This window comes from Arvicanthis niloticus, chromosome 7, assembly GCF_011762505.2.
Source record: "Arvicanthis niloticus isolate mArvNil1 chromosome 7, mArvNil1.pat.X, whole genome shotgun sequence".
Taxonomy (NCBI): Eukaryota; Metazoa; Chordata; class Mammalia; order Rodentia; family Muridae; genus Arvicanthis; species Arvicanthis niloticus.
The window spans coordinates 43,264,287-43,291,015 of NC_047664.1; the positions used below are offsets into that span (position 1 = coordinate 43,264,287).

General features: G+C 44.7%; 1 protein-coding gene and 1 long non-coding RNA gene across 4 annotated transcripts in view; one reads left to right on the forward strand and one right to left on the reverse strand.

Moving 5' to 3' along the window:
- Nucleotides 1-7,808: 7,808 nt before the first annotated feature.
- Znf518b (zinc finger protein 518B) lies at nucleotides 7,809-24,054 on the reverse strand. Its single transcript, XM_034509382.2, has 3 exons — nucleotides 23,926-24,054; nucleotides 21,729-22,026; nucleotides 7,809-14,166 (listed from the first exon to the last, which is right to left on the reverse strand). The coding sequence occupies exon 3, from the start codon at nucleotides 13,988-13,990 to the stop codon at nucleotides 10,733-10,735; it is 3,258 nt and encodes a 1,085-aa protein (XP_034365273.1). The 5' UTR covers nucleotides 13,991-14,166; nucleotides 21,729-22,026; nucleotides 23,926-24,054; the 3' UTR covers nucleotides 7,809-10,732.
- A 20-nt stretch (nucleotides 24,055-24,074) lies between these two features.
- LOC143443092 (uncharacterized) overlaps nucleotides 24,075-26,729 on the forward strand; it is a 63,278-nt gene continuing 60,623 nt past the window's right edge. Inside the window, exon 1 of one of the 3 annotated variants that reach the window (XR_013111819.1) lies at nucleotides 24,075-24,339. This is a non-coding gene — a long non-coding RNA (uncharacterized LOC143443092). Of the gene's footprint in view, nucleotides 24,340-24,745; nucleotides 24,957-26,729 lie in introns of those variants that run through there. The other 2 variants (XR_013111821.1, XR_013111820.1) reach the window with 2 other exon arrangements.

A 26,729-nucleotide genomic window follows, 5' to 3' on the forward strand; every position in this document is an offset into this window, starting at 1 on the left:
AAATAAATAAATAAATAAATAAATAAATAAATGAAAAATAAAAGTGTGACAAGAGATGTGGCTGTCATTGAAGCAGCCCCACCCTCAAAGGTTAGACTCGGAGAATAACTTTGGACTTTGATTATCCCAAACTTGATGTCAGATGAGCCTTGGGGCTACTTATCTGCTATGGAATCTGAGCCCACTGAACGTCTGAAAAAGGTGATATCTATATTCTTCCTGGAGGAAAGCAGGTATGCACCTGCAGATCCCTGGGCTACCTTGCTTCCCTCATATCTGAAGCATCTGGGAAACTTCCCCTAGGTGGATGTTAGCCTCCCCAGGGCGGACTGGCTGGATTCTGGAAGCTGAAGGAACTTGGCTTCCTTGCTTCCCCCCCCCCCCCCCCCCCCCCGTCCTCTAACCAAATCCTTTACAGGAGACAGAAAGGTCCTGAGGTGAAGACAGTGCTGTCTAGAGTAGCCTCAGCAGATCACAGAAACAGGAGGGTTCATAAACCCAACCTCAGCTCCCTGCATCCACAGAGACTTAAATTTTAGATGGTACATAAAGTTGTTCCAGCCCATTTTCCCTCATGTTCCCTCTTTTCTTTATAATACTTTTAAAAGTATTTTGATCTTATCTTATGTTTTAAAAGTAACTTTCTTTTTTCATTTTTTTCCTTATATTTGATCTGGTTTATGCATTTTTCATATTTTCCTGTTATTTAACCTCTCTTAGTTCCTTGATTTCTTGTTATTTTTAGTAGAAATTTGGTTTTGTCTTACCTGAAAAAAAAAGAGATAGGTTTTATGGTGTTACTCTGCTTCTTAAATCTAGCTCACTTGTACATGTGATTGGTTGTTTTGGGGGAGAAATTTGATCTTTCCTCTATGTCTCCTGCTCTTTCCTCATTCCCTTCAGAATGTCCTCCATTTTTCTCCATCTTCTATTTTAGTTAACCCTGCTGCCCCGTCTCCTACAGTCTATTTATCTCACGACTTACCATTCCTACATTTATGTTTTTGCCAATCTCTGTTCTTTGGTCATGGTAATATATTCTTGGGCTCTAGTTTAAGAAGTGTTTCGATACCTTATTAGATTTTGTTGGTATAAATTATTTTTTTTTTCTGCGAGTTAGTAGGGAGTGAACCCTCAAGAGTTAGGCTACTTACTAAGAAAATCCTCAACTAAAACTGGAAGAGATAGACAGGCCAACACATGTCAACACACAAGCAAAAGAAACTCAAAACCAAAACCACAAGAGAACACCCAAGGAAGATAGAACTCCTTAATTAAGTGAATTCCAAGACACTTTGGGCACGATGGCAAAAGTTCACTTGTAAAAATGACCAATGACTTTTAAGAGGCTAATATTTCTAAGCAGGTGAGGTGAGAGAATCAAGTCAAGACCTAGAGAAGAAAGCCAACAAGAAAGAAGGTGAGCAAAACAGAGAAGAAAGTTAGCAACATGAAGGAGAAAGTGAGAAAAGGATCTGAGAAAACCAAGAGTTTGAAAAAGACAAACAGGAACACTGGGAATAGTCAGTGAGTCAGATATATAAAAAACACAACAAGAAGCATCTTAGAGGATGGAGCTGATGGGAGAGCAACATTCAGTCAGTAATTCAGAAGAAATATGTAAACAAGCATGGCCATAACTTCTAAGAACTCTGGGATACAATCAAGAGACTGAACTGAGAATCCATGGCATAGGAAGAGGAACTCAGAAAAAGCAGCGAATTTATTCAGTGAAGTTATAAAAGAAATTTCCTAAGTCTTGGTTTAAAAAAAAAAAAAGCATATGAATACTAGAGGCATTTTCAATCACGGACAGACATGACCAGATCAGGGAAAGAGCTCTCAGTGATACACTACAGTTGATATGCTTGAAAGAATAAACAGACTATATAAAATGATGAAACACAATGACATCAGATTTGAACAGAGGTCCTGAAAGCAACAAAAGCATGGGAAGCATGTGCTGCTAAATAAGACTACCATATCCTGCAGAGCTATCCTTAAAACTTAGCAAAGAAATAAGGTTATTATTTCAAGACAAAAACAAACCAGGGTCCACCAGGTCCACCAGGCCACTATTGCAGAGGCTGGTTAAAGGAATTCTAAACACAGAGGAGGGGAAAAGGCAGGCTCAATCGTGAGAGCACAGGGACACATGAACGTTACAAGTGTAATGATGAACGAAGGAGAGCTAAGAATACACTGAATCCAAAACAGTAAACCGGTATCTCTGAACATTAACAGGAAACAAGAAGAAAGAGTTGGTTTTGGTCATGGTGTTTTATCACAGCAATAGAAAGCAAACCTAACTAAGACAAAAATAATGGCAGGAATTCATGGAATGGTCACTAAAACAACAATGTGCAGACTCAGTTAAAGAGTTGGCTTTGTTTGTTTATTTTTGTTTGATTGTTTGTTAGTTTAAGACAGAGCAACACTATGTAGGTAGATTAGGCTGGCCTCAAACTTACAGAGATTCACCCGCCTCTGCCTCCCTGGTGCTGGAATTAAAGGCATGCACCGCCAGGCAAGGCTGAAGAGTTGGGTCTTTGAAATAAAATAAACACAATTGACAAATCACAAACTAAAAAGAAATAAGACCCAAGTTAATAAAATTAGAGATGAAAAAAGGTGGCATAATAGATACCAATGAAATCAGAAGATCATTAGGGACTACTTTGAAAATTTGTATTCAGAAAAACTGGAAAAAATCTAAAAGTGGGTAAGTTCCTAGACACATGTGATCTATCAAAGTAAATCAAGTTATAAACAACTTAAGCAGATCCCAAATAAACAAGATGGAAACAGTAATAGCCTCCCAGCAAAGGAAAGTCCAAGACCAGACAGTCATTGGTGAGCTGTATCAAACCTTGATAGCTGGGTGCTGGTAGCACAAGTCTTTAATCCCAGCACTTGAAAGGCAGAGGCAAGTGGATCTCTGTGAGTTCAAGGCCAGCCTGGTCTACAGAGCATGTTTCCGGACAGCCAAGGTTACATAGAGAAACGCTGTCTTGAAAAGCCAAACACCAAAACCAAAACAACAAAACTACCACCCAAACTAAACCAAACTAAGCCAAATCAAACCAAACCAAACCAAGCCAAGCCAAGCCAAGCCAAGCCAAGCCAAGCCAAGCCAAGCCAAGCCAAACCAAACCAAACCAAACCAAACCAAACCAAACCAACCAAAAGATTGAAAGGAAGGGTTCATAGAAGTGGTCCTTCAAATATTCCATAAAATGGGAAAAGAAGGAACACTACCACACTTATCTATCAGCCCAGTATCAAAACTGGGTTAAAAAAAATACAACAAACAAACACAACAAAAAAAATCCCATAGACCAACATGTATGATGAACACAGACACAAAAATTCTCAACTATAATACTTTTAAACTGAATTAAGGGACATGTTAAGAGGAGTATGCACCATAAGTATGGTGGGCAGTGTCATTTCAGGGATGCAGGTTAAATGAAATAAAACACATGCATAGACTTTAGGACAGAAATCACATGATCATCTCCATAAATGCAAAAGCCTTTGAGAAAAACATCCCTTCAGGAGTAGGAAGAACATCCCTCAGTATAATAAGGCTATATAGGACAAGTCTGTGTATAACTACAATATACTAACTGGACAAACCAAGCATTCCCTCTGGTCAGTGTGACTATCGTGTCCACTCTTTCCACCTTGTGCAGTGATACAGTGTAATGTTTGAGGTTGTAACTAATCAGGCAAGAGAAATACACGGTGTACAAATAGGAAAGGAAATCAAATGATGTCCATTTTACAGACACGAACTTTTACTTAAAAATTTCTAGTGATTCCATCAGAAAACACTTAGACTTCATAAGCACTTTCCATAAACTAGCAGCAAATCAACACACAAAAGCCAAATTTCCTAAATAAGGATCAGTTTGACAGTAAGAAAAAAAAAAAAAAAACCCTCTCACAGTGGCTTTTAGAAACCCAGGAATGAGCCTAACAGAGAATGTGAAAGACTTCTTCAATGAGAACTTTAAAACCCCAAAGAAAGAAAGTGAAGATATTAGAAGACGAGTTGGCAGACTCTGTTACTAAAAATGATCTGCAGAGCCGAGTCAACCCTCATTAGAATTTCAACAGCATCGTTCATAAAACTATTCAAAGATGCTAAAAATCAATAAGAAACACAAAAGGCTTCAAATAGTCGAGCCAATCCCAAGAAGAAAGGACAGGGATAAGTGTATTGAAGACTTTAATATAGAACTTAAGACTTTGAAATTATTAAAGGAAAACACTTCGCTATAAAGGCACAGGCAAGGACTTTCTAAAAAGGACTCTGATATCACAGGAAATCCTAAGAATTGACTGACTAGCTTACATGAAATAAAAACAAACTTCTGCACACCAAAGGAAACAGCAGCAGAATGAAAAGAAAATCTGTATCAGCTGACGGAGACTAAGATTAGAGTCTATAAAGGTCTTTAAAAAAATCACACACACACACACACACACACACACACACACACACACACACACTCCATCCCACCAATAACAGGCTACCAATTCAGACAGTTCTCAACAGAAGACATACAAATGGGCAGTAAACATTTTAAATAGTGTTCAAAATCTTCAACCATTAGGGAAATGCAAAAATGCAAATGAAAACAACAGTGAGATGCCATTTCCTGTCAGAATGGAGATCACTGAGAAAACAAAAGATTTTTAAAAAAAGTGCAAGTAGAAACAGCATGGGGGGAGGAGGAACCCTTGTACACACTGGTGCAACCAATGTGGAAGTCACTTAAAAAACTGCCAAGCAATCCAGTTCTTCCCTCTTGAGCACATACCAGAAGGAGTCCAGAGCAGAACACCACAGAAGAAACTGCACATTTACTGCTGCATTCTTCTCAGCAGCCAAGACAGGGAGCCAACAGCTGAGTGGCTAAAGCAAAGATAGGTCATGTACAGAGGTCTCATTCAGCCATGAAGAATGAGTTACGCCACCTGAAGGAAAGTGATCAAAGCTAGACATGATAGTAAGTGAAGTAAGCTAGACTCGAACGTTACATTTTCTATAGGAGCGGGAATCTAGTAAAGTGTGTGTGCATGCATAAGAAAGAAGGCAGGAGGACGCATGGGAGAGGAACAGGACTAGCAAGACGGTGGGCTGGTTGGAGCTATGGGGAGGCCATGTGAGCAAAGTACCATGCCACATGTATATGAGAAAATGTCACAGAGCTATTACTTTGTGAATTTAAAGATTATTGAAGTACTTTGTTTGTTTGTTTGTTTGTTTTTTGTTTTTTTTCCGAGACAGGGTTTCTCTGTGTAGCCCTATTGAAGCACTTTGAAGGATAAATATAAAGCACTTGTTTAACTTCAGATTAAATTGAATAGACATCCATTGAGAAGGGGCAACGGGGACATTCCTGCCATATCCACTTATTTCATTTTGATTCAAAGGGAGTAACATGACTTTTTCAAATATTAAATTTGCACTTGGCAGCATTTCTGCACATTCCTTCTTGTTTGCGAATGTTTTTCTTTTCCAGCTTTTATTTTGTAATCTACCATTTTTTTTTATTATAGCCCAAATAAAGGAAATAAATGATAAAATGTCATTGGCCTGGCCCTCTTTAATCCCTACTATGTGTTCAAACCAATCATCCCAGGGGATGGGGATGACATATTTACACTAATGCCAATTTTTTTTTTTTGATGTGTCCAATGTCAATGTTCATCCACTGACATTGCAGTTTGACCAGTCAATTTACAAATGCTTAGGGAAGATCAAAGGGCCTAGAAATACTCACTCTAATGGCAGCTTCACAGTGCTAAAGAAGGTCTCCTATGGAGGGACTCTCTACCTCCTATGCTTGTGTTAACTGGCTCAGTATTAACTGACTTGTTCTAAACTTAGAACTGAGTTCTGCACACAGATCCATTATAGATCAATAGTAGCATGAACTGCATATGTGGGGTGATGGCCCATACTGAAACCTGGACTTGCTAGTCCTTGGTGCTGGGTGCTAGAGAAACGATGAACATCTCCTTGGAATGGCCTTTTTGTGAGAATTTCCATCTATTAGGATTAAAATACTTTTCGTATAGAAAAAAATCTGGGCTCACATTCATCTGGAAAAGATTGCCGCAAGTCCTTAAAACTGGGAGATGGTTATACATATGCCCGCTGTGGTATGGAAGTTTGCTTTTGACTATTTAACTCTTGACTTCAAGGTAGGGAATGGGTGAAGTGAAGCACCCCCAGACATCTCCAGCAAGGCCACTGGGCATGACAGAAAAGTCACCACAGCTGTTTAAAGCCATACCTCTTGTGAATTTGAGCCAAACAACAGTGGCATGGGCTCATATCAGGGTTTGCACAATTTAGGTAGAAAACTTTAAGAGATTTTTTTTTTTCCTTTTTGGATTTCTTATATGGAGTTTAGTTTCTTTAAAAAGTTTGTAACAGTTTATTAGTAAAATGGCCAGAACATCTGGTTATTTACAGAAAATTCAAATGTCCAGTAAACACTATCAGAGATTTATCATTTCATTAGTTTCAGAGAGATGCAGACGAGGGCAATATAGACCTTCAACTTTGAGATTGCTAAATGTTATCTTTTCGCCATGTCTTGACCAACTTACAAAAAAGGTTTAGCATGCGTGTAAGTACAGATGGCAGTGTGTCCGAGTATGCCCATCTGTGTGTGGATGGGCCAGCAGGGTACTGGATCCTTGGAGCTTCAGTCTGAAGTGTGGGTATGGCGACCATTAAGATGGAAACACTGTGAAACCATTTTCTGTTAAACATTTCAGTGTTTTGGCTATAGTTGAATTTTTAACATCATATGGAAACATACCAGAATCTTAAATTATAAAAAAGTATACTAATCTGAGCATACTGAAAACACTGACACGTTTTAAAGGCGCTGGCAAAGCAGTCATAATTGACATTACATTCTCTTGTTATTGACAGGTGGCTTGTGTTATAATTCTATGTGACAGTGCTATGGCCAATGAAATCTAACGTTTCAGGCATGACGCCTCATCCTAAAATGTCTGAACTGGGAACTGTCAAAAGGAACAATTGTCACCCTCCAGAGGATGACAGCTCATTTCTTTTTTCTTTTAAAAGATTTATTTATTTATTTTACGTATGTGGGTACACTGTCGCTATCTTCAGATACACCAGAAGAGGGTATCAGATCTCATTACAGATGGTTGTGAGCCACCATGTGGTTGCTGGGAATTGAACTCAGGACCTCTGGAAGAGTAGTCAGTGCTCTTAACCACTGAGCCACCTCTCCAGCCCTGACAGTTCATTTCTATTAGGTAATGAATTTGTTAGAAAAATTGTTGAATGGAACTCATTTTCCCCCCCCTCACTTGGCCAATGTTTACCTCAAGCTCAGTTCTCCCTAGGGCAAGGGAGCAGAGCGATTACCAATACTTTTAAAATAGTATGGTCCTTCTTCCCAGTTTTATGTGGCATCAAGTACAGGGCTGCTGATTTGGACCAAAGATAGTAGCAGTGTTACCACTGCCTCAGGGAAGCTGTCTGACAACTAGATCTTTCTCACCTTAAATCCCTCTGGAGAGGCCACAGGGGCCAATGGGCTTGGTAGGAAATCACTCTTTTGTGAAGTGAAACCAAACAGAAGGACTGTGTGGTTCAAATCAGGGTTTGTATTTCTGGCAAGGTATCTAATACCCTGGTAGAATTCCATGCCTGTACTGTGGGCAATACCACTCTTACATCAGTAGCACATGCAAGACTTTGCCCTTTGAAGCTGCCCTGTTTAATATCCAAAATGAGAGAGCAGTGAAGATCTTAAAAGTTGCTTTATTTAAACAAAACAGATGCCAACTTTTCTATCTATATACAAACATGTTTCAGAACCAGAGCGGCAGACACACAAACTGTTCACACGGGAACTGTAATGCTTGACAGGTTAAGACAAAGGTTTGTTTTCTGCTCAAAAAGACATTCACAGATTCAAAAGTCATTCTGAAGGCTGAACAACACTATACCTTCATCTTCCAGGTGGCTTATGTAAATTCTAAAGAATGGGGGATGGAACTTTGGAGGGTCAATACATCGTGTTTAGTTTAATTCAACTGTGATGGAGGCTCACAAAATGTTTTGGGCTGTAGATAAAATTCTGAATAAAATAAAATCTACTGAGAGGACACTTAAGAAACAGAGGCTTACATTTTTTTTTTTTTTTTACTCTATTTGCCTATATCATAAATATAAAAAGATCCTTTCATTTTTGGTCCCCCAAAGTAAGAAAAACTAGCTTAAAAAATAAGTTTAAAATAATTTTATAAGTACTATCAACAAAATGTAGTGACTAGAGGTCCTTCAAAGCCAAGGTCAGACTAGGGAAGGAAGTATCACATTTCTGTCCTTCATCCAACCCATTAGAAATGGAGTCCTTCCACACGCTTACCTACATGATAAACTTATGTCTAAAACTCTGTTGGAGAAGTCAGTTACTTTTGCCTTTCCCAGGCTTAGGCTTCCAGGAGCCCTCCGAGTTCCTCAACAAGGACTGTAGCTATGAAAATCCCCCAATGTCTCCCTCCATATTCTGTTCACTAACGCCAGCTCCACACAGGTACCAGTAATTTTAGATAATACTTGAAAACAGCAGCTGTTGCAGCAGAGTGTAAGTATTCTGCTGACACAGATCTGTGACAGCTTTTGGTCTAGTCATTGGGGGTTGGGGAGCTGTGCAGCAGTGAGGTAGAGGAGTGGATCCCACAGCCCCTCCTGCCACAGCACATGAGATTCAAGTCTGAGCTGGAGGGTTAGCAGTCTGCACCACAGATCAGCCTCAGAATGCTCTTTGCATCACACAGCCACGGAGCACCAGGCATGACTAAATGCCACAATACGATGACCCACAGGGACGGTCTACTCCCGTTTGCTCATGGGAATCAGGTCCCACCATTTACTGTGCTTTCATTTTCTAAAAATGAGATGAAACCATTGTAAAAATGTTCTTTCAAAATAAATTATTTCTAGAATATAAAAAGCTTTATATTTCCCCAGCTCACGTTATCATTATAAAATAGGAAATCAGAAAAGTAGCTGTTGCAATTTGCATATGGTAAAAAATATTTATATGTGTACACATATATACACATATATAAAAATGCAACTTTTAAATGAAAATTGTCAATTAACAAAGTGATCAGGTACTGAATTGTACCTAAGAAAAGCCAAGTATGTATAATGCAAACGAGCTTGAAAGGAGTGTCCCAACCGTGAGAGGTAAACTAAGACTTGCCACAGGAAAAGGCAAAGTCAGGAAGTCCCATTACCCAGAGATTAGAAGTCACTGGTACCATTTTCAGATCTAACCACCCCTCCCCCGTTCCCCTCACAGCATCCATCACTAAGTCCCTAAGAATGCACACTCTCAAGGTCACTGGCTGGTGGGGGGGGGGCACCTAGGCTTGCCATGGTTAGCGCCCTCTGTCTGAGTTGCTCTTGCCCAGGAAGCCCTATCCATGTAGGAGCTAAACTTTCTCCTAATGTGCAAAGGTGCCTTGTAGATCGGTAACGCCTCTTGGTGGAGAGGAAGTCCTCCCAGGAAATCTAAGCAAGAGAGAGGAGCATCTGAGGCCAGACAGGAGCAGCCTGTTCCTATCACTGAAAACAGGGGTAGTGTTCCTAAAGCCTCCACAGACAATCAGGGTTCTCTTTCCATGTTGTTGACCCCTGCAGTTGCTAGTGTTCATGAGGAAAAATGCTCACGGAGACTGGGATCTTCCTCAGGAGGGCCAGCTCAGGTACGGGCAAAAGGAAGAGACCTGGCCTGTGGAGCAGCCCTATGATACTACGCTCCGGAGAGTGCTGACATCCCCTGAGGCTCTGCACTGGGTCCCAGGTGAAAAGCCACCCACGGCAGACCCTTCACAGCCTGCTTTCAGGTCCACCTGGAATGGCACCATTGACGCTAATCTGTCTTTAATGAATCTGCTCCTTCACATTTTAAGGTGGCCATTTGTGTTTGGTGGAGTATTAGATGCAAAGAACAGACTTAATTTTATATATTTCTTCCTTCTTTACCTAAAACAAAACAAAAACAAAAAACCCAATTATGTATTCCCTACCCAACTATTATCAATCAAGATATTTTAAAAGCAAGCAAAAGCTAAATACTGAAAATCTGTCTTTTCTTCTCCTAACAACTGTTGCTGATACAGGCTCACGAAAGCAAAGCTCGTGGCTCTGCAGAGCGTAGCTAGTACTCACAGTGGGAGGGGTCAAGCACAGCACTCTCTAACCAGATTTAAGATGACCCATCAAGTAGAAAAATGTAACTTCTATTATGGAGCAAATCTTCTGGAAGAGTCAAAGCAAAATCAAAGTGGATGTGTGTGCCAAGACAGGCTTAACTCTTCACCAGCACTTGTCCAAAAAGTGTCAATCATAAACCTGCCCTCTAAATGCATTATGAAAGACGTGTCTACTCAAAAATAAGGACTACGCAAGAAAGGCCTCAGATCTCACTGAAAACCTGTGGAGAATACTATATCCTTTCAATCAAAACCAGTAGAATTTCAGGGCCTCGCACCTTTCCCTGGTCCAGCCACAGAGCTCAGGGCTCTCACCCTTCCTATGGTGACTCTAAGGAATAAGAAACTCCCTTTCTTCTACTGCACCAAAGGTCTAGAGTGCGACCCTAAGCCATGAAAACTACAAGAAAATCCAATTTCAAAGACCAAGTTTCACTCATTTGCCCTTTGAAGAAAGGACATCCCAGTCTCTGGTGGCTTCTATCAAATGCCGCTGGCCGTGACTCATCCACTCTTCCTGGTCTTCGTAGAGCCGCCCACAGAACCAGCACTTAAAGACACACTGGGCAGGGTCATCTGGCAACGAGCCCACTACCTGGTAGTTGTTTTTATGAACCTTCTTCAGTTTCATTTTCAACATCATCTGCCTCTTCATGTGGTTAGCTTCTGCCACGTTCTGGTAGGTCAGCCGCATATGGTACCGCCGGACACCCAGCTGACACCTAGTCCTCTCAGACAGGACGACCTTGAGGACGTTGCCTTTGTACTTGTTGATTACCTTCATCACATTGGTCACTTCGGGGGAGTCGACATCAGGATGGTTTAACACGATGACAGGCTGGTTCCGACGGGGACATTTAATCAACTGATCTGGTTTGGCAGCTATGAGTCGCAGCTGCCTTGCCACCTGAAAAAAGGAGGGGTCTTTGAAATAGCGGCTGGGATTGGCCTGCATCTTGTTTTTCTTCTTGGCTGAGCTCACTTGCTTGGTTTTATTCTTGCTTACAGTTAGGTTTCTAGAAATTGGCCTTCCTTGTCTGCTGGAGTCACTGCTTCCTGGTGCTGTGCTGTACACAGGGATGATTTTCTTAGGAGTGGCACTGCAGATAGGGTCCTCTTTTCTTGATTTGGGACGGAAAGATGTCTCCAGACTTGGGGACATGTCTGCTGGTCCACTTCTGCATGTCAAAGGCTGGGAGCCCGAGACTGTCTGTTTCATAGGGCAGAACGGAAGTGTTCCTGCTAACTGGGCTTCACGGCAAGGTATGCTGACAGGTGTGTCACAGGTAGCCTCTATGATGTGAGCATCTTCAGAAGAGTTAAGGACCCTCAACACAGCCCCTTTGGGGATCAGCACTGGAGTAGCAACAGGAGTCTTTCTGGTCACTCTGCTTTCTGTTTTTCCATCATTAGCACTGACAAACTGGGGACAGATTTGCTGCGGAGCAAGCTGTCCACTCACAGTAATACTGTCCTCGTTAGGAAGGTTTTGGAGAGGAACCACAGAAGGGCCAGGTGCAGGGACAGGACTAGGGCCAGGGCCAGTAAGGGACACACTCATTTCTTGAATAGCCTTGGGAGCTGCTTTTGAAGTGAGCTTGGGTGACTGCCCTATGGACCGTCGCTGAGCGCTGTTGGCAGACAAAGAGGAAGGTTTGCCACAAGACTCAATTAACTGCGCTATCTTTCTGCGCAGCAGTTCAATGGACTTTATTTTGGTTGTTGAACTATTCCATTTAATGCCCTCTGGCACATTTTCAGATCCAGAGCTCAGCGAAAATACTGACGAGATGATTGGGCCTTCAAAGGTGTTACCTGCTGTTTCAGAAGTCTTGGACTGCACAGGCTGATCTCCAGGCTGTTGGGACCTCTGTTTATCTTCCCCAGTAATGTTTATGTGTAAATACTCTTTCTTCTGCACAGAGGAAACCTGGCCTGTATTTCCTACTGCCTTGCTTTCCATCTGCATGTCTTCCAGCTTCCTGTCAGAGGAAACCACTGTTTCAGGACGGCTAATCCTATTCCTGGCTTCTAAGTCATTTTCACCTATAGGCAGTAAGCCCTTCCCTCCAGAGAAGGGAACCTTTGAAGGCAATGAGGCAAGCGGAAGGAGCTGCTGGGAGTCACTGCGGGAACCTCTTCTGTCTTCAGCAAAAGCAACAGCTGCTTTACTCAAGAAATGACTCACTGTGGTTCCAGGACCACAGGAAACACTGTTTTGGACAGAGGCTGGGGAATGACTTTTGACGGCAACAGAAGGAAGGGCTCTAGGTGGACACAAACTGTGAGATTTCTGTAAATCTTTGATTGTATCAGAACCAAGGAAAGATTCTTGATGACTGTGTACGCCAGAATTGGGCATGAAAAAATTGCAAGACTTGACCCATTTCACATTTTTAAGCTGTTTCTGAACCAAAGAGTGCAGACGGTCAAGGCCCACAAAGTCTCCAGTATTCCCTTCCACTGCTAGTGACCTTGATGCTTCTGTAGAAAGCATTTTTTTCTGTCCCCCTGAGCCCTTGTCAGTAGTCATACACTCAGAAGTGCCTCCATCTCCTCTGCTTGTTTCGAGGCGGGGGTTTTCTTCCAACGGAAACAGTTTAAGCACAAGCTGCTGAGTGCCATTGACAACTTTCACGTCCATCAACTGGGCTAGACAGTTGGTGGGGACCACCAGCTCTGACGGCGCCACAACCGTCAGCGGCATACCTGGCTGCACGGTTTCCTTTGAGGGGGACAGCACTTCCACCTCAACATTCTTGTTCCCCAACAGGCTCAGCTCCCTTGGCTCAGACAGGGTCACTTTGTTAGGAATACACACTACATCTTTTTGGTACTTCTTTAGCTCAGGTAATAGCATCATGTTGTGTGTCTTGTCTTTGTTTGCATGGAGGGAGAACCGAGATAGCTGGTCTGACAACTTGTTTTGGAAGGCAGCCCTGGGGCTGGGGGCCTTTGTGAGTTCCATGCTCTGCTTTGAAATGTTGGTTCTCTTGGGCTCCAGCTTGGCTACAGTTTTGAACGGCCGTTTGGCACCAGCCCGCTCGTGGACCCTCCTCCTGTGCTTGACAATGTAGTCATTGCGAATAGCACCATAGTCGCAGTACTCACAGCGGTAAGGGAAGATGCCCGTGTGCTTCACCAGATGCCTCTGAAACTCCCCTTTCGTGTATGAGATGTAGCTGCAGTGGGAACAGATGAACTTGATCTCCTCGTGCTGCAGAGTGTGCTTTCTGTACTGCAGCGGGTCCTTGGTAGAGAACCGACATTTATCACAGTAGTATTTGCCTGGTTTGAAGTTCCTGACCTTAAATTTATTTACAGGACTTGAGATGGTTTCCGTTTCATTTCTGACATGAGCAGCACCGGTGTTATTGTTCACAAAATGCAGCTGGGTAGGCACTGCTCGAAGGCTGCACTTAAAGCAGACATAAGTGTCCTGGCTCTGCCCAGGGCCCTTCCTCAAGTCTTGAGTGGGGATCTTGTGAACACTTTTGCACTGTACACAAGTAGCAATGGTCATTGTGGCAGCCTCTGCCTCTGAACCTTGGTACAAGAGGGTTTGCGCTTCCTGTCTCTCTGGCCGAGTTGCTCTATTAGGTTGTTTGGGGGACATGGTCAAAGAACTGGGTCCCCCATTCACTTGTGTGGTATAGAGTTGTTCTCCAATATCCTTCATCTCCCTTATCTGCATATGCACATAGCCAACTGAAATTCAGAAAGCTGTCATTCAACGAAACCTTCTGCAGGCATCCTCCCACACCCAGTAACTGGTGGAGCGGCAGGCACTTCTTGGTGAATACTTAGTAATCAATCACAGGAATATGTGAGCCACCATATGACTGCTTTCAATTCTGTTTCCAGGCAACACTACAGGAAAAATAAAACCACAAGGCATGATTAGTACAGAGGCTCAAGGGTTAGCTAAGCTACCACCACTTCCACTGGGTCATTGTGGCTCGGTGGACACAGAATCCCCACAGATACTAAACTACTTCCCCACAGCACTACACACACAACCATGTTGGCAAGCCTAAACTACAAACATTCTCTAGCTCAGGTGCTTAGGAATCTCTAGACCAACCATGAGCCTAAGAAGCCAGGAGGAAGGACATTAACAGTAGCTCAGGATCACCTTGACAAGGGAATGCTTTGTTTAGTTGATGTGAGTACATTCTAGCAACTTCATAGGTAGCTTCATATAAGCCTTGCAAAACATCATAAGGACATGCCAACTCAGTCTTCATGTGCGAGTGACCAAGTGGTGGAGCCAGGGCTTTCGGCTGCCTATTCGCATGTGCACCTGCGTTATGTCAACTCTCACTCACACACCCATTTTGCTTCCCCACAAGTGAAACCAACACTACCGACTGAAGCATAGTGATTTTTTTTATCATCTTCAGGGGCCTCCACCAAGTGCTGGGCTGGGCGCTATCTGTGAGCTGGAGGGCAGTGATCAAGAGATGGCTCAATGGGTAAATATACTTGGTACCAACACTGTCAGCCTGGTAGGAGACAACTGATTCCTGAAAGCCATTCCTTGACGGCCACACATGCTCTGTGGCATGGGTACACATGCAATGGATTTAAAAATGCTTAAAAATGGGCAAACCACTGTCTTCCCCTTATGAAGCCTACATTTGGGACAGTGGTTCATTTGCTTAGTTGTTAAATGGCAGTTAAAAAAAAAAAAACCAAAAAAGCAAAACTGGTAAAGAAATACCAAAAAGATAAAGAGAATAGGAAGAGCTCATGTAAGGAGGCTGTGTAAGGAGGCTGTGGGGCTGGGCGGAGGGAAGACATCTAGACCTGTGGTAGCCAGGGACTGAGTTCTATGGGGGTCCAGAAAAAAGGATGTGTCAAGCAGACAGAAGGCAAGATCTGTAGGAAGTGGGCCTGGGACACTTGGAGAATCAGTTGTGATGGGGGCTGTAGAATGGTCAGAATGGGACACAGGACAATAGCTCCTCCTGTATATGTGACAGAGAGCTGAGAGAGAGACTGACTGGATCAACAGAATGCTGTATGCTGATTTATACCCCAACGGCAGCATCCAGTGGATCTGGGAGGACTAGAGTGTATACTGGCAGGCTGTGAGGCCTTGGATTAGAACAGGTGAAGGAAATGTGTACCTTCTAGAACAAAGAAGCTCTTCCATTCTCATGCACATGTTGCACAGTGGCTGAGAGTATATTAAGTATAGACATTTTTCTCAGAAGATACAAATTAGGAGCCCAATAATACTTCTTGCTTGGAGTCTACTGAAGCTGGTCTTTCTTCATCTTAATCAAACAAACAGAACTGGCATCATTTGAACAATTTTTCCCATGTTTTCATCTAGCAATGATGATCAAGGACATTTCATGCAGCCACAGAGCTGCAAGGATGATTGTCTCCACAGGGCAGGAGGCACACGAACACTCAAGGGTTTGGTGATAGGCAGGAAAGGGAGGGAGAACCGGCAGCTCCTTCTGGCACACGACGGTCAAGCCAAGAGCTATACAAAAGCCTGTCTGAAAGGTCAGCTCAGGGCAGGCACAGTCCTCTCTGCTGTACATTCAGATGTGGTATAAAGCCCTTTATTAAAGGCAGCTTTGGAAAACACTGGAGACCCTACACGTAAGGACAGGCTGTGACTTCACCTGCAGTCTTCTCTTTCCTGTCCAGCTCTGGTGAATGATGGTTACCTTCACCCAAAGCAACTACCAGCATGTAGCCAAGCCCGGATGCCAGATGCAGCATCAAGGAGACAAAGGCCTTGGGGGTGGCAAGCGCCGTCTGACTCCTCCAAGTTTAAGCGTATATGTATGCCAAAGGACTATGACTTGCACAGGACACATGAATGCTCCTAACTGGCAGCAGAGACTAGCCTTTCTATTCCACTGTACCCTGGTGTAGATGGAAAGAGGCCTTTCAGGGGTATCAGGAGGGGAAGCAGACATACTGTTTGCTTTCCAGATCTTTAAACCAGCATGTGTTAAAGGAGACAGGGTGACCCCTAGAACTCTTGCCACACACAAAGTGACCTCAAACAGTGCATGTGTTAGGTCTTCTATACAGCAAAAGCCTGGATTAGGTTTCTAAGCCTGAGGCTGTTAGTTTCTGAAATAAGACTTTATAATTTAAGAACACGAGTATCTTCAACATGTTCTCCCCAGAAATTTCAGGCAGATGCCATTCAGTGCAAGTAGGGCCTGGACAACCACAGGGCCATAGAATGCAGAGGCTAAAGTCAGGGCACAGGGCTCATGCCAGTGGTCCTGAAGCTTGGAGGAACCTAAGAGCCACTCGAACACAGACATTCCAGGGCAAAGGGGGCTGTTAACACAGCATTAGTTAAGGCATCAGGTAACCCTGACAAAGGCCTGCAGGCCCTGAAATTGCTAGCTTCCAGACCCATTCAAGTCCTTTAAACACCCCCATCTTTGGCATACTGGCTACTCTAACCCTCCCCTCCCCAATCCTTCCTTCTTCAGGCAGCATTTTGTCTTCATTGTCAACAATTCACCCCAAAATAAAAATGAAGCTGCTTCCCTGTAACTCCCCTTCCACTCTGTCTTGCAGGTAGACGAAGGACTCAGTCTTGATGGGCCCAGCTAGTAACCTGTTGCCAGGCAGTTCTTGGTTCTCAGTTCTGTCCCAAAGATCCGCACCCAATCACTATGGCAATGGCTACTGTCATCCACCAGCTTCATAACCTCCTAACATGGGTGGCAGTGGTGTTGGTGGTGTACTAATTTAAGCACTTGCCCTGCACAGCTTGCTTACTAATGCACTGTACCACCTCATTCCATAAACATTAACTATATATGAGCAGTTATCAAAGAACCCCACCTGCAAAGTTTCCTTCAGATTTTCACATCTTCACAGCCTCTAAGGTTCAAGAAGGAAAACTTTTACCATGCTCTTGCCAGGTTCCTTCACATCTTGGAGGCTCTCAATCCTTTTAAGTGTTTAAATGGATTTAGCCAGCAGGGTTATGACCATCAGTAAGAAGCAGAGAGCATCCTGAAGCAGTGTCCCTAGATAATAAGGCCAGCTCCGAGTGGCCGAGGAACAACAGGGTCCTGTGATATCATCTCTGCAAAACCATCTAAGCAGTTACATATGCTTCCTAACTTCCAAGGGGTTACAACCCTGAGACTGTCCTAAGTGAAATACAAATTCAACATACTCGCCTACAGCACAGCACAGCGCAGCGCAGCGCAGCGCAGCGCAGCGCAGCGCAGCGCAGCGCAGCACAGTCCAACAAAGAATTTTCCAACTGAGAATGCTTACATTAGCTAGCACACAGCTAGATAGTTGATATAAAATAACTAAGTCATTTCATTTTTGAATACAGTTCATGGTGCAGTATTGATGACTCACACTTGTGACAGCAAGGCTGACCATGAGCTCCAAGGTCACAGCTGCCACCCGATATCACAAGAATGCTGTGCTGCATATAGCCAGCTTGATGAAAGGTCAAGAAACAAACCCAGAAGTACGATCCCTGCTGAATGCACCCCACATGCACACTGGCATGAAGTCAGAGTCCTAGGAGCAACAACTGTAAGTTGGAGACAACTTATATTTTAAATGGAGAATCTTTGACAACAGGTGTGAATGTGAGATTGGAGCCTGATCAGCACTCAAGCTGGTAGAGAGAAGCCAGACATCTAGGCTATAAACCATTTCAGTGTCTTGTGCACTTTTAGACTATCCTCAGTACAACATCGCTGCTTCTCACTCATGGTGGAAACGAGGGGGGTTTCTTTAAAGTCCCATCTGACCTTTGCAACTCGTGCAAAGCTAGGTGCAGGAGAGCACACAGCTCCAATGGGAGAGGTAAGCAGAAGCAGCAGCGTGGGAGAAGGGCAGTGGGTGAGACGGACATGAGAACACTTCTCAGGTACAGCCCACCTGAATGAGAGCATCGTCCCTTGCACACAAGTCCTCTGTTTGGTTCACACATAGCTGCCTGTAAAGCTAAATCCTTCTGGCAAGTTACTATCGATGGACTGATGGCCAAGGAGGACATAACACACTGCCAATAGAGGGCTGTACATGGATGCACTTAATGCCAAAGACACCCAAGAGATCAGTGGCAGAGTTCACCAACCCACAAAGTCACAGCTCCTAGGGCAAGACACCATTTTTTTTTTCTTTCAGATAACTCAGAAGGGCTCAGTACTGTTAACTTAATGGCTCAGAAGGAGATCCATTTAACACTGTTTCCCATAATCAATGACTTAGCAGCATATAGAGAGCCTTTTAATAACAGAATTATCTATAGCAAAAGCCAAAGGCAGCTGTCATGCACTGCCACATAGGAATAGTTCTGTGTGCTACACCCTCACTCTCGGCACTGAGGAAGGAGTGGAAGTGTACATACATGCACTATGGACAAGGTTTTTGGTTTGCTTATTTTGTGTTGTGTTTTTAATTTTTTAATTCTGAGCTCATTTGTATTGATTTCTTACATACCTATTGCAGGAAAACAAAGGGAAAAATTTAGCTTGAAGATCCAGTTTGCTGATGCTAAAAGCTAGTCAAGGACATGAAAGTTTGTATTAAGAAGGAAGCATATGGCTTCCTAACGCTTAGTAGTGTTCAATAGGTCAGAAAGGGCCAAGTGTGTAAGACCAGCTCTCACATTATCATTCTAGAAACAATGCAGGATTTTAAATGGTAGTGCCAACACTTGCTGGTGTGTGACCTGGGGCACACTGCTTGCTCCTTGGCCTACAGGGTTGGCGGTTAAGGGCAAACACCATAATGCCAGTGAAAGTTATCAGGAAAGCAGTTGGTTCACCAGGTCTCATTAGATGTTACTTTACATTTTTAATGAAGAAAATATGCCAAGCATAGGTTTCTTAGCTGCCTGGTTATGGCTCGTTCCAGAACATGGCTTGAGTCTCCCTTTACATTTAAACACTGTTTTTTTGGTTGTATAGTCAAGACTGACCACGTCAAAACTATTTGCCAGCTTCTGCGGTAACAGGGCAGTAGTCACCTTGGGAGAAAAGACACTGCTGGACGCACACTACCCTAGGCTTTATGTGTCAGCTACTCAACCAGGCTGTCTGTCCCACCCTCTTTTATGGAAACGCAGTCACAGCATGCAACAGGCCAGTAGCCAATGTCCCCTCTACATGTCAATGAAGGAGGAATGTGGCTGGACCCTGTATCACACCCACAACTCAACATGACAGATGACTGGCTCTATCTTTTTTGACTAGGAAGCAAAATCGAATAGCTGTTTGTAGGCATTCTGGTCCTTTGCTGTGACTCTGCCTATGTTCATTACATGGGGTCAGGGATTTCGCTTCTGAACCCAAGAAGAACAAAGGAATCTGCTGGAAGCTTAACTCTTCAGCCCTTATTGGCTGGGTCCTTTGGCAAGTGATTTCTCCCTCTTCACTGCCAGGCAAGGGACAGTGTGCCTGACACTCACAAGCGTCTACATAGTCCTTCTGTTTATGACGTGTCTCCCCTGACCCCTCAGTGAACCCTTTTAACACTCTTTGAGCCTATAGTGGCTACTGGCCGGCAGCTGAAGCTGGCCGGGGAAGAGGCCAGTATTAGACTTACAACAGCGTATCAGCTTCCGGACCTTTAAATAAAACGACGGCCTGGGCAAGTGCTTCCGTGACTGCAAATCAGAACTGAGCAGATGGGAAAGCAGGCCTAAACAGGTAGCGTCAGTCATTCAGTGGACTCTTCATGCCAAATCACCTTGCACTTGGGAATGATTAAGGATGATTGTCACTTTGATGACAAGAAGCATGTCCAAATGCCACTGGCAAAACACACTGCCCCCAGGGTCTCACTGTCTTCTGAAAGCAGGTGTATTGTGGGGGCAACAGAACAGAGGCTGTGACAATCTGACTGCTCTCTCAGGGACTGCAGTTTAAGAGTGCGGAGCACAGGACCTTGGGAAACCATAGACAAGGGTCAAAGGGCAGGTAGGCCTTTGGTTTGCTAGCTAGTTAGCTGTGTGATTTTAGACGTTTAACCTAACTTAGCCTGAGTTTCTGCGGTAGTAAAAAAAAAAAAAATTACCACGTGGTTGATGTGAGGATGAATGAAAAAAAAAAAATCTAAATGCAAGTAGGCAGTAACAGAGAGCCTGTCTTGTCAGGAATTGCCAACATTTTGGTAAGACTTAAGTGTAAGGGTCCAGTAAAGCTCTGCTGAGAAGCATACACTGAAAGTTCCACACACAGAGGACTTGCTCAGAGGCGAGGAGCTCCCAGGGGTGACAGAGAAAGTGGCTGTGCAGAGAACATCAGTGAACTCTACAGCAGAAAAAAAAAAAAAAAAGAAAGAAAGAAAGAAAGAAAGAAAGAAAGGGCCACTTCTCCCAACAGTTTATGAGAAAAGAAAGAGTAAGACTAAGACTTCAAGTTCAAGGCTTGTAATTTAAATGTGAAAAATAAGATCATTAATGAGCAAATATACTTATGAGCATTAGATAGAACACACACACACACACACACACACACACACACACACACACACAGACTCCCCAAGGGGTATTACAAACAGTGGGTACAAATTTCAAATTTGAAACATTCAAAGGGCTCCAAGGTCTCTGAAGATATTTGGTGTGATCACATTTTTGTATTTCTCTCATTCCCTTTTTGGCCTCAAAGAACCCCCCCCCCCCCCAATTTGTAGTATATACAGTTCACTAAAAGAGAAGCAATCTTTCCCTCAATGGGGGGGGGGGGGGTCACTAGCCTTGACTGTATTGAGGGAAATATGGTCTGGATAGCCCTCAATGTTTAAAGAAAGTTATTTATGGTCTTTGAAAATGCTGCTGCCTGTGTCCCATTTCTCACAGACTGGGGTTTAACTGAGGTGGTGGCAAGGCACAATCCATACACAAGTCTACAAGGCTTCAAAAACGATTCTTGTGTGTGACTTGGGGTGGGAACCACCTGAATGACAGGCTCAGGAAAGTGTGGGGATGGCAAGTAAAACTGTCACTCTGCAGACCTCACCCAAGAAGTAGGGGTAGGCCATTGCCTTTAGACTAGTGAGGGACCTAAATATGTGAGAGTCCAGGCCTTGCTGCTGCCCGGCAGCACTAACTGGGGAGTACCAAGGTCTTTGAGATTATATATATATATATATATATATATATATATATATATATATATATCAGCAATCCAAATGTCCCCGCTGTCCCGCCAGTGTCTGGGCATGGCTAAGTACAAAAGGCACAGACGAGAACTGTGCTACTCCACCCCTGTATGGGTTGCTGTCTCTAAGGAATCTGAGTGGAGCCAGAAGTAAATGGGCAAATTCAGTATGGATCCTGTTATCAGGAAGCTGACCAGAGCTCTCTCAATTGCTGGCCAATTGCTTGGCCTTAGTCATGAAGGGTACCTGTAGGAGCAGGCTAATATGGTCCTAGACACGATTTGAAATAAAACTTCAATTACCTGCTTCTTTTAAAATGAAGGGCCTGGAGATGGTATGTGGCTTTTCTAGGTCACACTGAGGTTGGAAGTGGTGGCAGGCAGCGTCCAGTTAAAACTCCGTCTTGTGAGCTGAGGTCACAGCCAAGATTCCTGGCCTCTTGGGCACTGCTCCTCCAGGCCCAGAAGTCAAGAGTGTGGCAAGTCTCTGCGGCTCTTCCTTTTCTCTCAGGCCTTATGAGTCACTGAGGACCACAAGTTCCAGGACTTCAGGCCGTGGTGTAGACATCTATGCTCAGAAGCCAGGGCTGCGCCAACAGGCCTGCAACAGAGTCAGACACTTGGGTGTAAGTCTGGGATCTGCAGGATGTGATTTCTTGGATACATTTATCGTAGAAAAGACAAAACAAATCAGCCTTCAAAACGCTTCTCAATGGCAGCCAGTCTAAGCTTAAGAAGGAGGGGTTCCTAGGAACCTAAATGAAATGGTTGGCTCTCTTGATGGAGTGGGACACATGACTGGCTCAGAATCCTTCCCAGGCTATCTTGTGCTGCCCACTCCCACCTCTGAAGGGACAGTCTGGATTAGATAGTCTCCAGCCACTCTTCTGCAGGCCGCTGGGTTTGCAGGGGAGCAATAGCATGCAGTGGAGATCAAAGGCAGTTTAGGAACAATCAAGGCTTGGAAAATCCTCACTGGAAAGGACCCCACTTACCACTGTTAACAGCAGACTTGGCCATGAAAGGCCTGCCATCGCATTGGCTCAGAGGATACGGGAGTGGGCGAAGAAAATGGAAGCCTTCACAGTGACAATTATTAACCTGTTCTTTGTTCCGCCTCTTGTACAGACACTGCCCCAGACCCTCTTACTTAAAGGAAGATAAACAGGAAAGAAAATATAGCTTTCTTTAAGTGAACTTAAAATTAATGAGTGACATCTGAGAGGAAGCCAGCAGAGAAGACAAAGCTGTCCTTTACTCTTCAATAGTCACCAGCATAACAGGGCCGGACACATCAGATGCCCCTGTCAGGGCTAACACAACAGATCCAAGATAAAACAATAAAACATATTTTAAATAAATGCATGACTTTGATAAGGATAATGCCTGCAATTTAAAAATCGGAATATGGCACTTCAAGCATATAAATATTTCTGGGCTCCCAGAATCCTTGGCAAGGGCATGCTCTCCTGGATAGTCTCGGATAGTCCTGGATAGTAGCTTAACTTTGTATGTGTGACTTAGAGGAACTGAGACACTTCGCCAAGCTAGCTGGCTGCTCTTCTGTGGCAAGTGTTGCACGCTACTGAGGTGCTCAGGGGATTTTCTTCAAAGGTGATTTCAACTCTGAAGTTAAGGTGTAATGCTTTAAGACCTCAAACACAACACTGAGTTTGGGTTGGTAGGCTGTTTTTCAATAGGACAACGTGCTTGATGGTTCACTTTTTAAAAAATGACAAATGTTGTTGGTACCCTATTTTTTTTAATAGAAGTAATTTAAAGGGGTAGGTCAAATACCCAACAAACATAAGGGGAGTTTGATATTTCCGATCTTTTGGGTTTCCCTTTTCGGGTCATAAACTTTGCATTGGTTCTTTCTCCTCTTCTGCATCCCTTCCCTAACCTTAATCTGCACCCAATTCCTCAACTCCAGCCAACAAGATCAATCTGAAAGGCTGCGATGGAGCTGTCCTGCAAAAGGTGACATCAAGACTCATCCCACCCTGAATCAGGTCTTCTATGGACAGGCCCACCCCGACACCCGCTCCAAAGACAATGCCAGCGTGGTCCTCAAGTTTATTGTTGGCGCGCTCGTAGGGATGCACGCTCTCCCGGGCGAGGCCAGGGCGCCTTGTGGCGCTGAGCGAGGTGCGAGTGCGGGAGCCGCACCGTCGCGTCCCCTCAGGGCTGGCGGGTCACAGATGGGGTGTCTTCCAAACGCTGAAAGCCAAAGCCGCGTCAAGCCGGCCTCGGAGGCCGAGAGGCTTTAAAAATGGCCTCCTGACGACACTTCCTGCTAGGGGCCGAGGCATCATTTAAAAAGCCGGCTCAGCCGCCCGGCGCGATGAGTCGCGGGGCTGAGCCGGCGCTGCACAAAGGCCGCAGGGTGGGCCGTGGGTCTCCGACCCGATCCGCCTAGCCCGGAGGCGCGCACGCGGAACCGTGGAGCCACACCCGGCCGCGCCCGCCCAGGTCCCTACCGCCCCGCACCACCACTCACCCGGACGCCGCGGCACCCCACGGTCCCAGATCCCAGCGGACGGACAAGCACCTAGACCGCCGGCTACCGCCCGCAGACCGCCGCCGCCGCGCCCGCTGTAGGTCCCTACCCGGGGGGGCGGAGTCGGGCCGGCGGCGCGCGTGCGCAATGCGGCGCGACTGCAGCGGAGAGGCGGGAGCCTGAGGTTGCCCCTTCACTGCCCCTGGGCTGTGGGCTCTGAGCTTGGGGCATTCGCACCTATTGGGTGCAGTGTCTGCATCACTCTGTCCAGCACGCTCCGCAGCTTCCTCAGCAAAGAACTGAGTGCGCTTCTCTTTGGGTTCAACGGAATATCCATGGGCACCTGGCCTTCCTTGGGTCCTGCTGAGGGTGGATTTGGTGCTTGCCCTCAAGGAGCTTGAAGTTCTGCAGCAAGTAAGTGAAGCGACAACAAAGGGGCTCAAGTCTTCAGCCATCGCAGCTTCTTGGGGCGCCCTAGTGAAGGAGATGTGCCTGCAGCCCTAAGTTTGGATACAGCTAGCTGCTGGGCTTTGTGCATGGAAGCTTTGACTCAGTCATTTCTAAAGCTGAGGAAGATCATATTTGAAGTCTAAGGCCTTATCTCGTGCACGTTGTGACAGTCAGCAGGGAAAAGATTGATGGAGAGACAGCCAGAAGATGCTATGAGCTCATTTAGTGCAGGAGTAGGTGTCTGCCTCCTAAGTTTGAATGTCTGCAGGCACACAGCCCCCTTTCACATTAGGTCCTTACCAACAATCTACTAGATAAAAGACAGCCCTAAAATAGTCCCACTCTGAGGGAAGAAGGGGATCATATGGCCAGTGGGCCCACCATAAGTGACTTTGATGCTGCTTCCCACAAAAATAAAACTGCCCCTCAGCAAGGACAGGTGGTGGCAGGGAGCAGCGTCCCTGTGAAGTGCAGATCCTTCATGGACCAGAGGCAGACGTTTTCCTTTAAAGCTCTGCAAAGAAAAGAAGCCAAGACTGGATTCCAGTTCCTTCCTCTGGGTGGCGGTGACCAGCTCCTAGGTATCAGTTATATGCTGAGAGGAGGCTTTGGCAAAATCCAACCTGGATGAATGGGGTTTGGGAAGAACAGGTAGTCACAATGCCAGCTGCTGGGCAAGCTCCCAGCCCCTGAAAAAGCAGGTGCTGAACACAGAACATCTGGGCAGAGAGTCTTTACCTTGTTCTGTGAGACAATGCCTTTGACCACACCCTGATAAGCTATCTACCTGTCTTGGTTAGGGTTTTACTGCTGTGAACAGACACCATGACCAAGGCAACTCTTATAAGGACAACATTTAATTGGGGCTGGCTTACAGGTTCAGAGGTTCAGTCCATTACAAGGCAGGGGCATGACAGCATCCAGGCAGGATGGAGTACAGGAGGAGCCGAGAGTTCTACATCTTCATCTGAAGGCTGCTAGGGGAAGACTGACTTCCAGGCAGCTAGGATGAGGGTCTTAAGCCCATACCCACAGTGACACACCTACTCCAAAAGAGGCCTCACCTCCAAATGGTGCCACTCCCTGGGCCAATATTCAAACCTACTCCCGTTTTCTCTTTCTCCTGCTAAGTAAACTAAAGAACTCACTCTCATGAAACAAAAACAAATAGGTTCAAAGTTCAGAGTCTCCCTCTAGCGTAGGCTAATGATGAGTAGAACACTGGCAATATGTCTCCGTCATGCCTGAGAACCTCTAGTGACACACGGAACCCACTCAGGAAAGTCAGTTATGCATTGGAGAACCAGAAGTCTCAGAGTTAGAGAGTTTTTAGCTCAAAGAGAGTTTTTAGTTCAAAGTTTTGTGTCTCCTTTCCATTCCCACCCATACATACATCACAGTCCCACCTTCTTTAGTCACAGAATTGACAGAGGGTTGCTTTTGGATTATCTGGAAGGTTCTGTGGAGATAGAGATACTATGGGCCTGCTCCCTAGCCTACCAGAACCCAAGTTTCTCATGTAAAATTCAGTCAATATTAGGGACCCCCCCCCAACCCCAGTCACAGGCAGCTGTCTGTGTTCAACAAGATAGTCTAGACCAGTGGTTCTCAAAGTGTGCATAATGGCCCCTTTGGGGGTTCCATATCAGATTTTTACATCATGATTTATAACAAGTAGCAAAACTGCAGTTATAAAGTAGTCATAAAATAATTTTATGGTTGGGGTCACCACAACATGAGGAATGAATGGTATTAAAGGATCACAGCATCAAGAAGGTTGAGAACTACTCGTCGCAGTTCCTGGCTTTTGAGAAGGGACTTATAACTCCCACAATTCTCAGAATCCCCAGTGTGGTGAGGTAAAGTGGTTTGCAAAGAGGGGGTATTTGCAGCCTGGGAAAGGGCCAGGCAGGGATATAGACTAGAATTCATGAAACCACAAAGGTTGAAGTCTTGATCCTCTGGGGTCTTTTGATGGCAAGCAGGAAAGAGTTAATCAGAAATTCTAAACTGCACACTTCTGATGCTGCCATTTACAGCCTGTTCCCCAGCCTCTAAAATACTTCACCCAAGGTCTTTTTTGTTCAAGATCTCTTCTGATGTGGACTGAATTATGCTCTACAGAAAGATGCCGAAGCCCTCTATCATGGTTCCTGTGAAGGTGGCCTTACTGGGAAATAGTCTTTATGCATGAAACCACATTAAAATGAGGTCATTACGGTGGGCCTTTGACCAATATGGCAGGTGTCCTTGGAAGAAGAGGACAAAAGGAATGAGATGCCAGGAAAGGTATCCAGACACAGAAAACAGCATTGAAAACAGGCAGAGACCAGTTACATAGTCAATCAAACCAA

What these genes read in the sequence shown, in the direction of transcription:
- Znf518b (XM_034509382.2), bottom strand. Translation starts at nt 13,990, where the DNA reads ATGCAGATAAGGGAGATGAAGGATATTGGAGAACAACTCTATACCACA.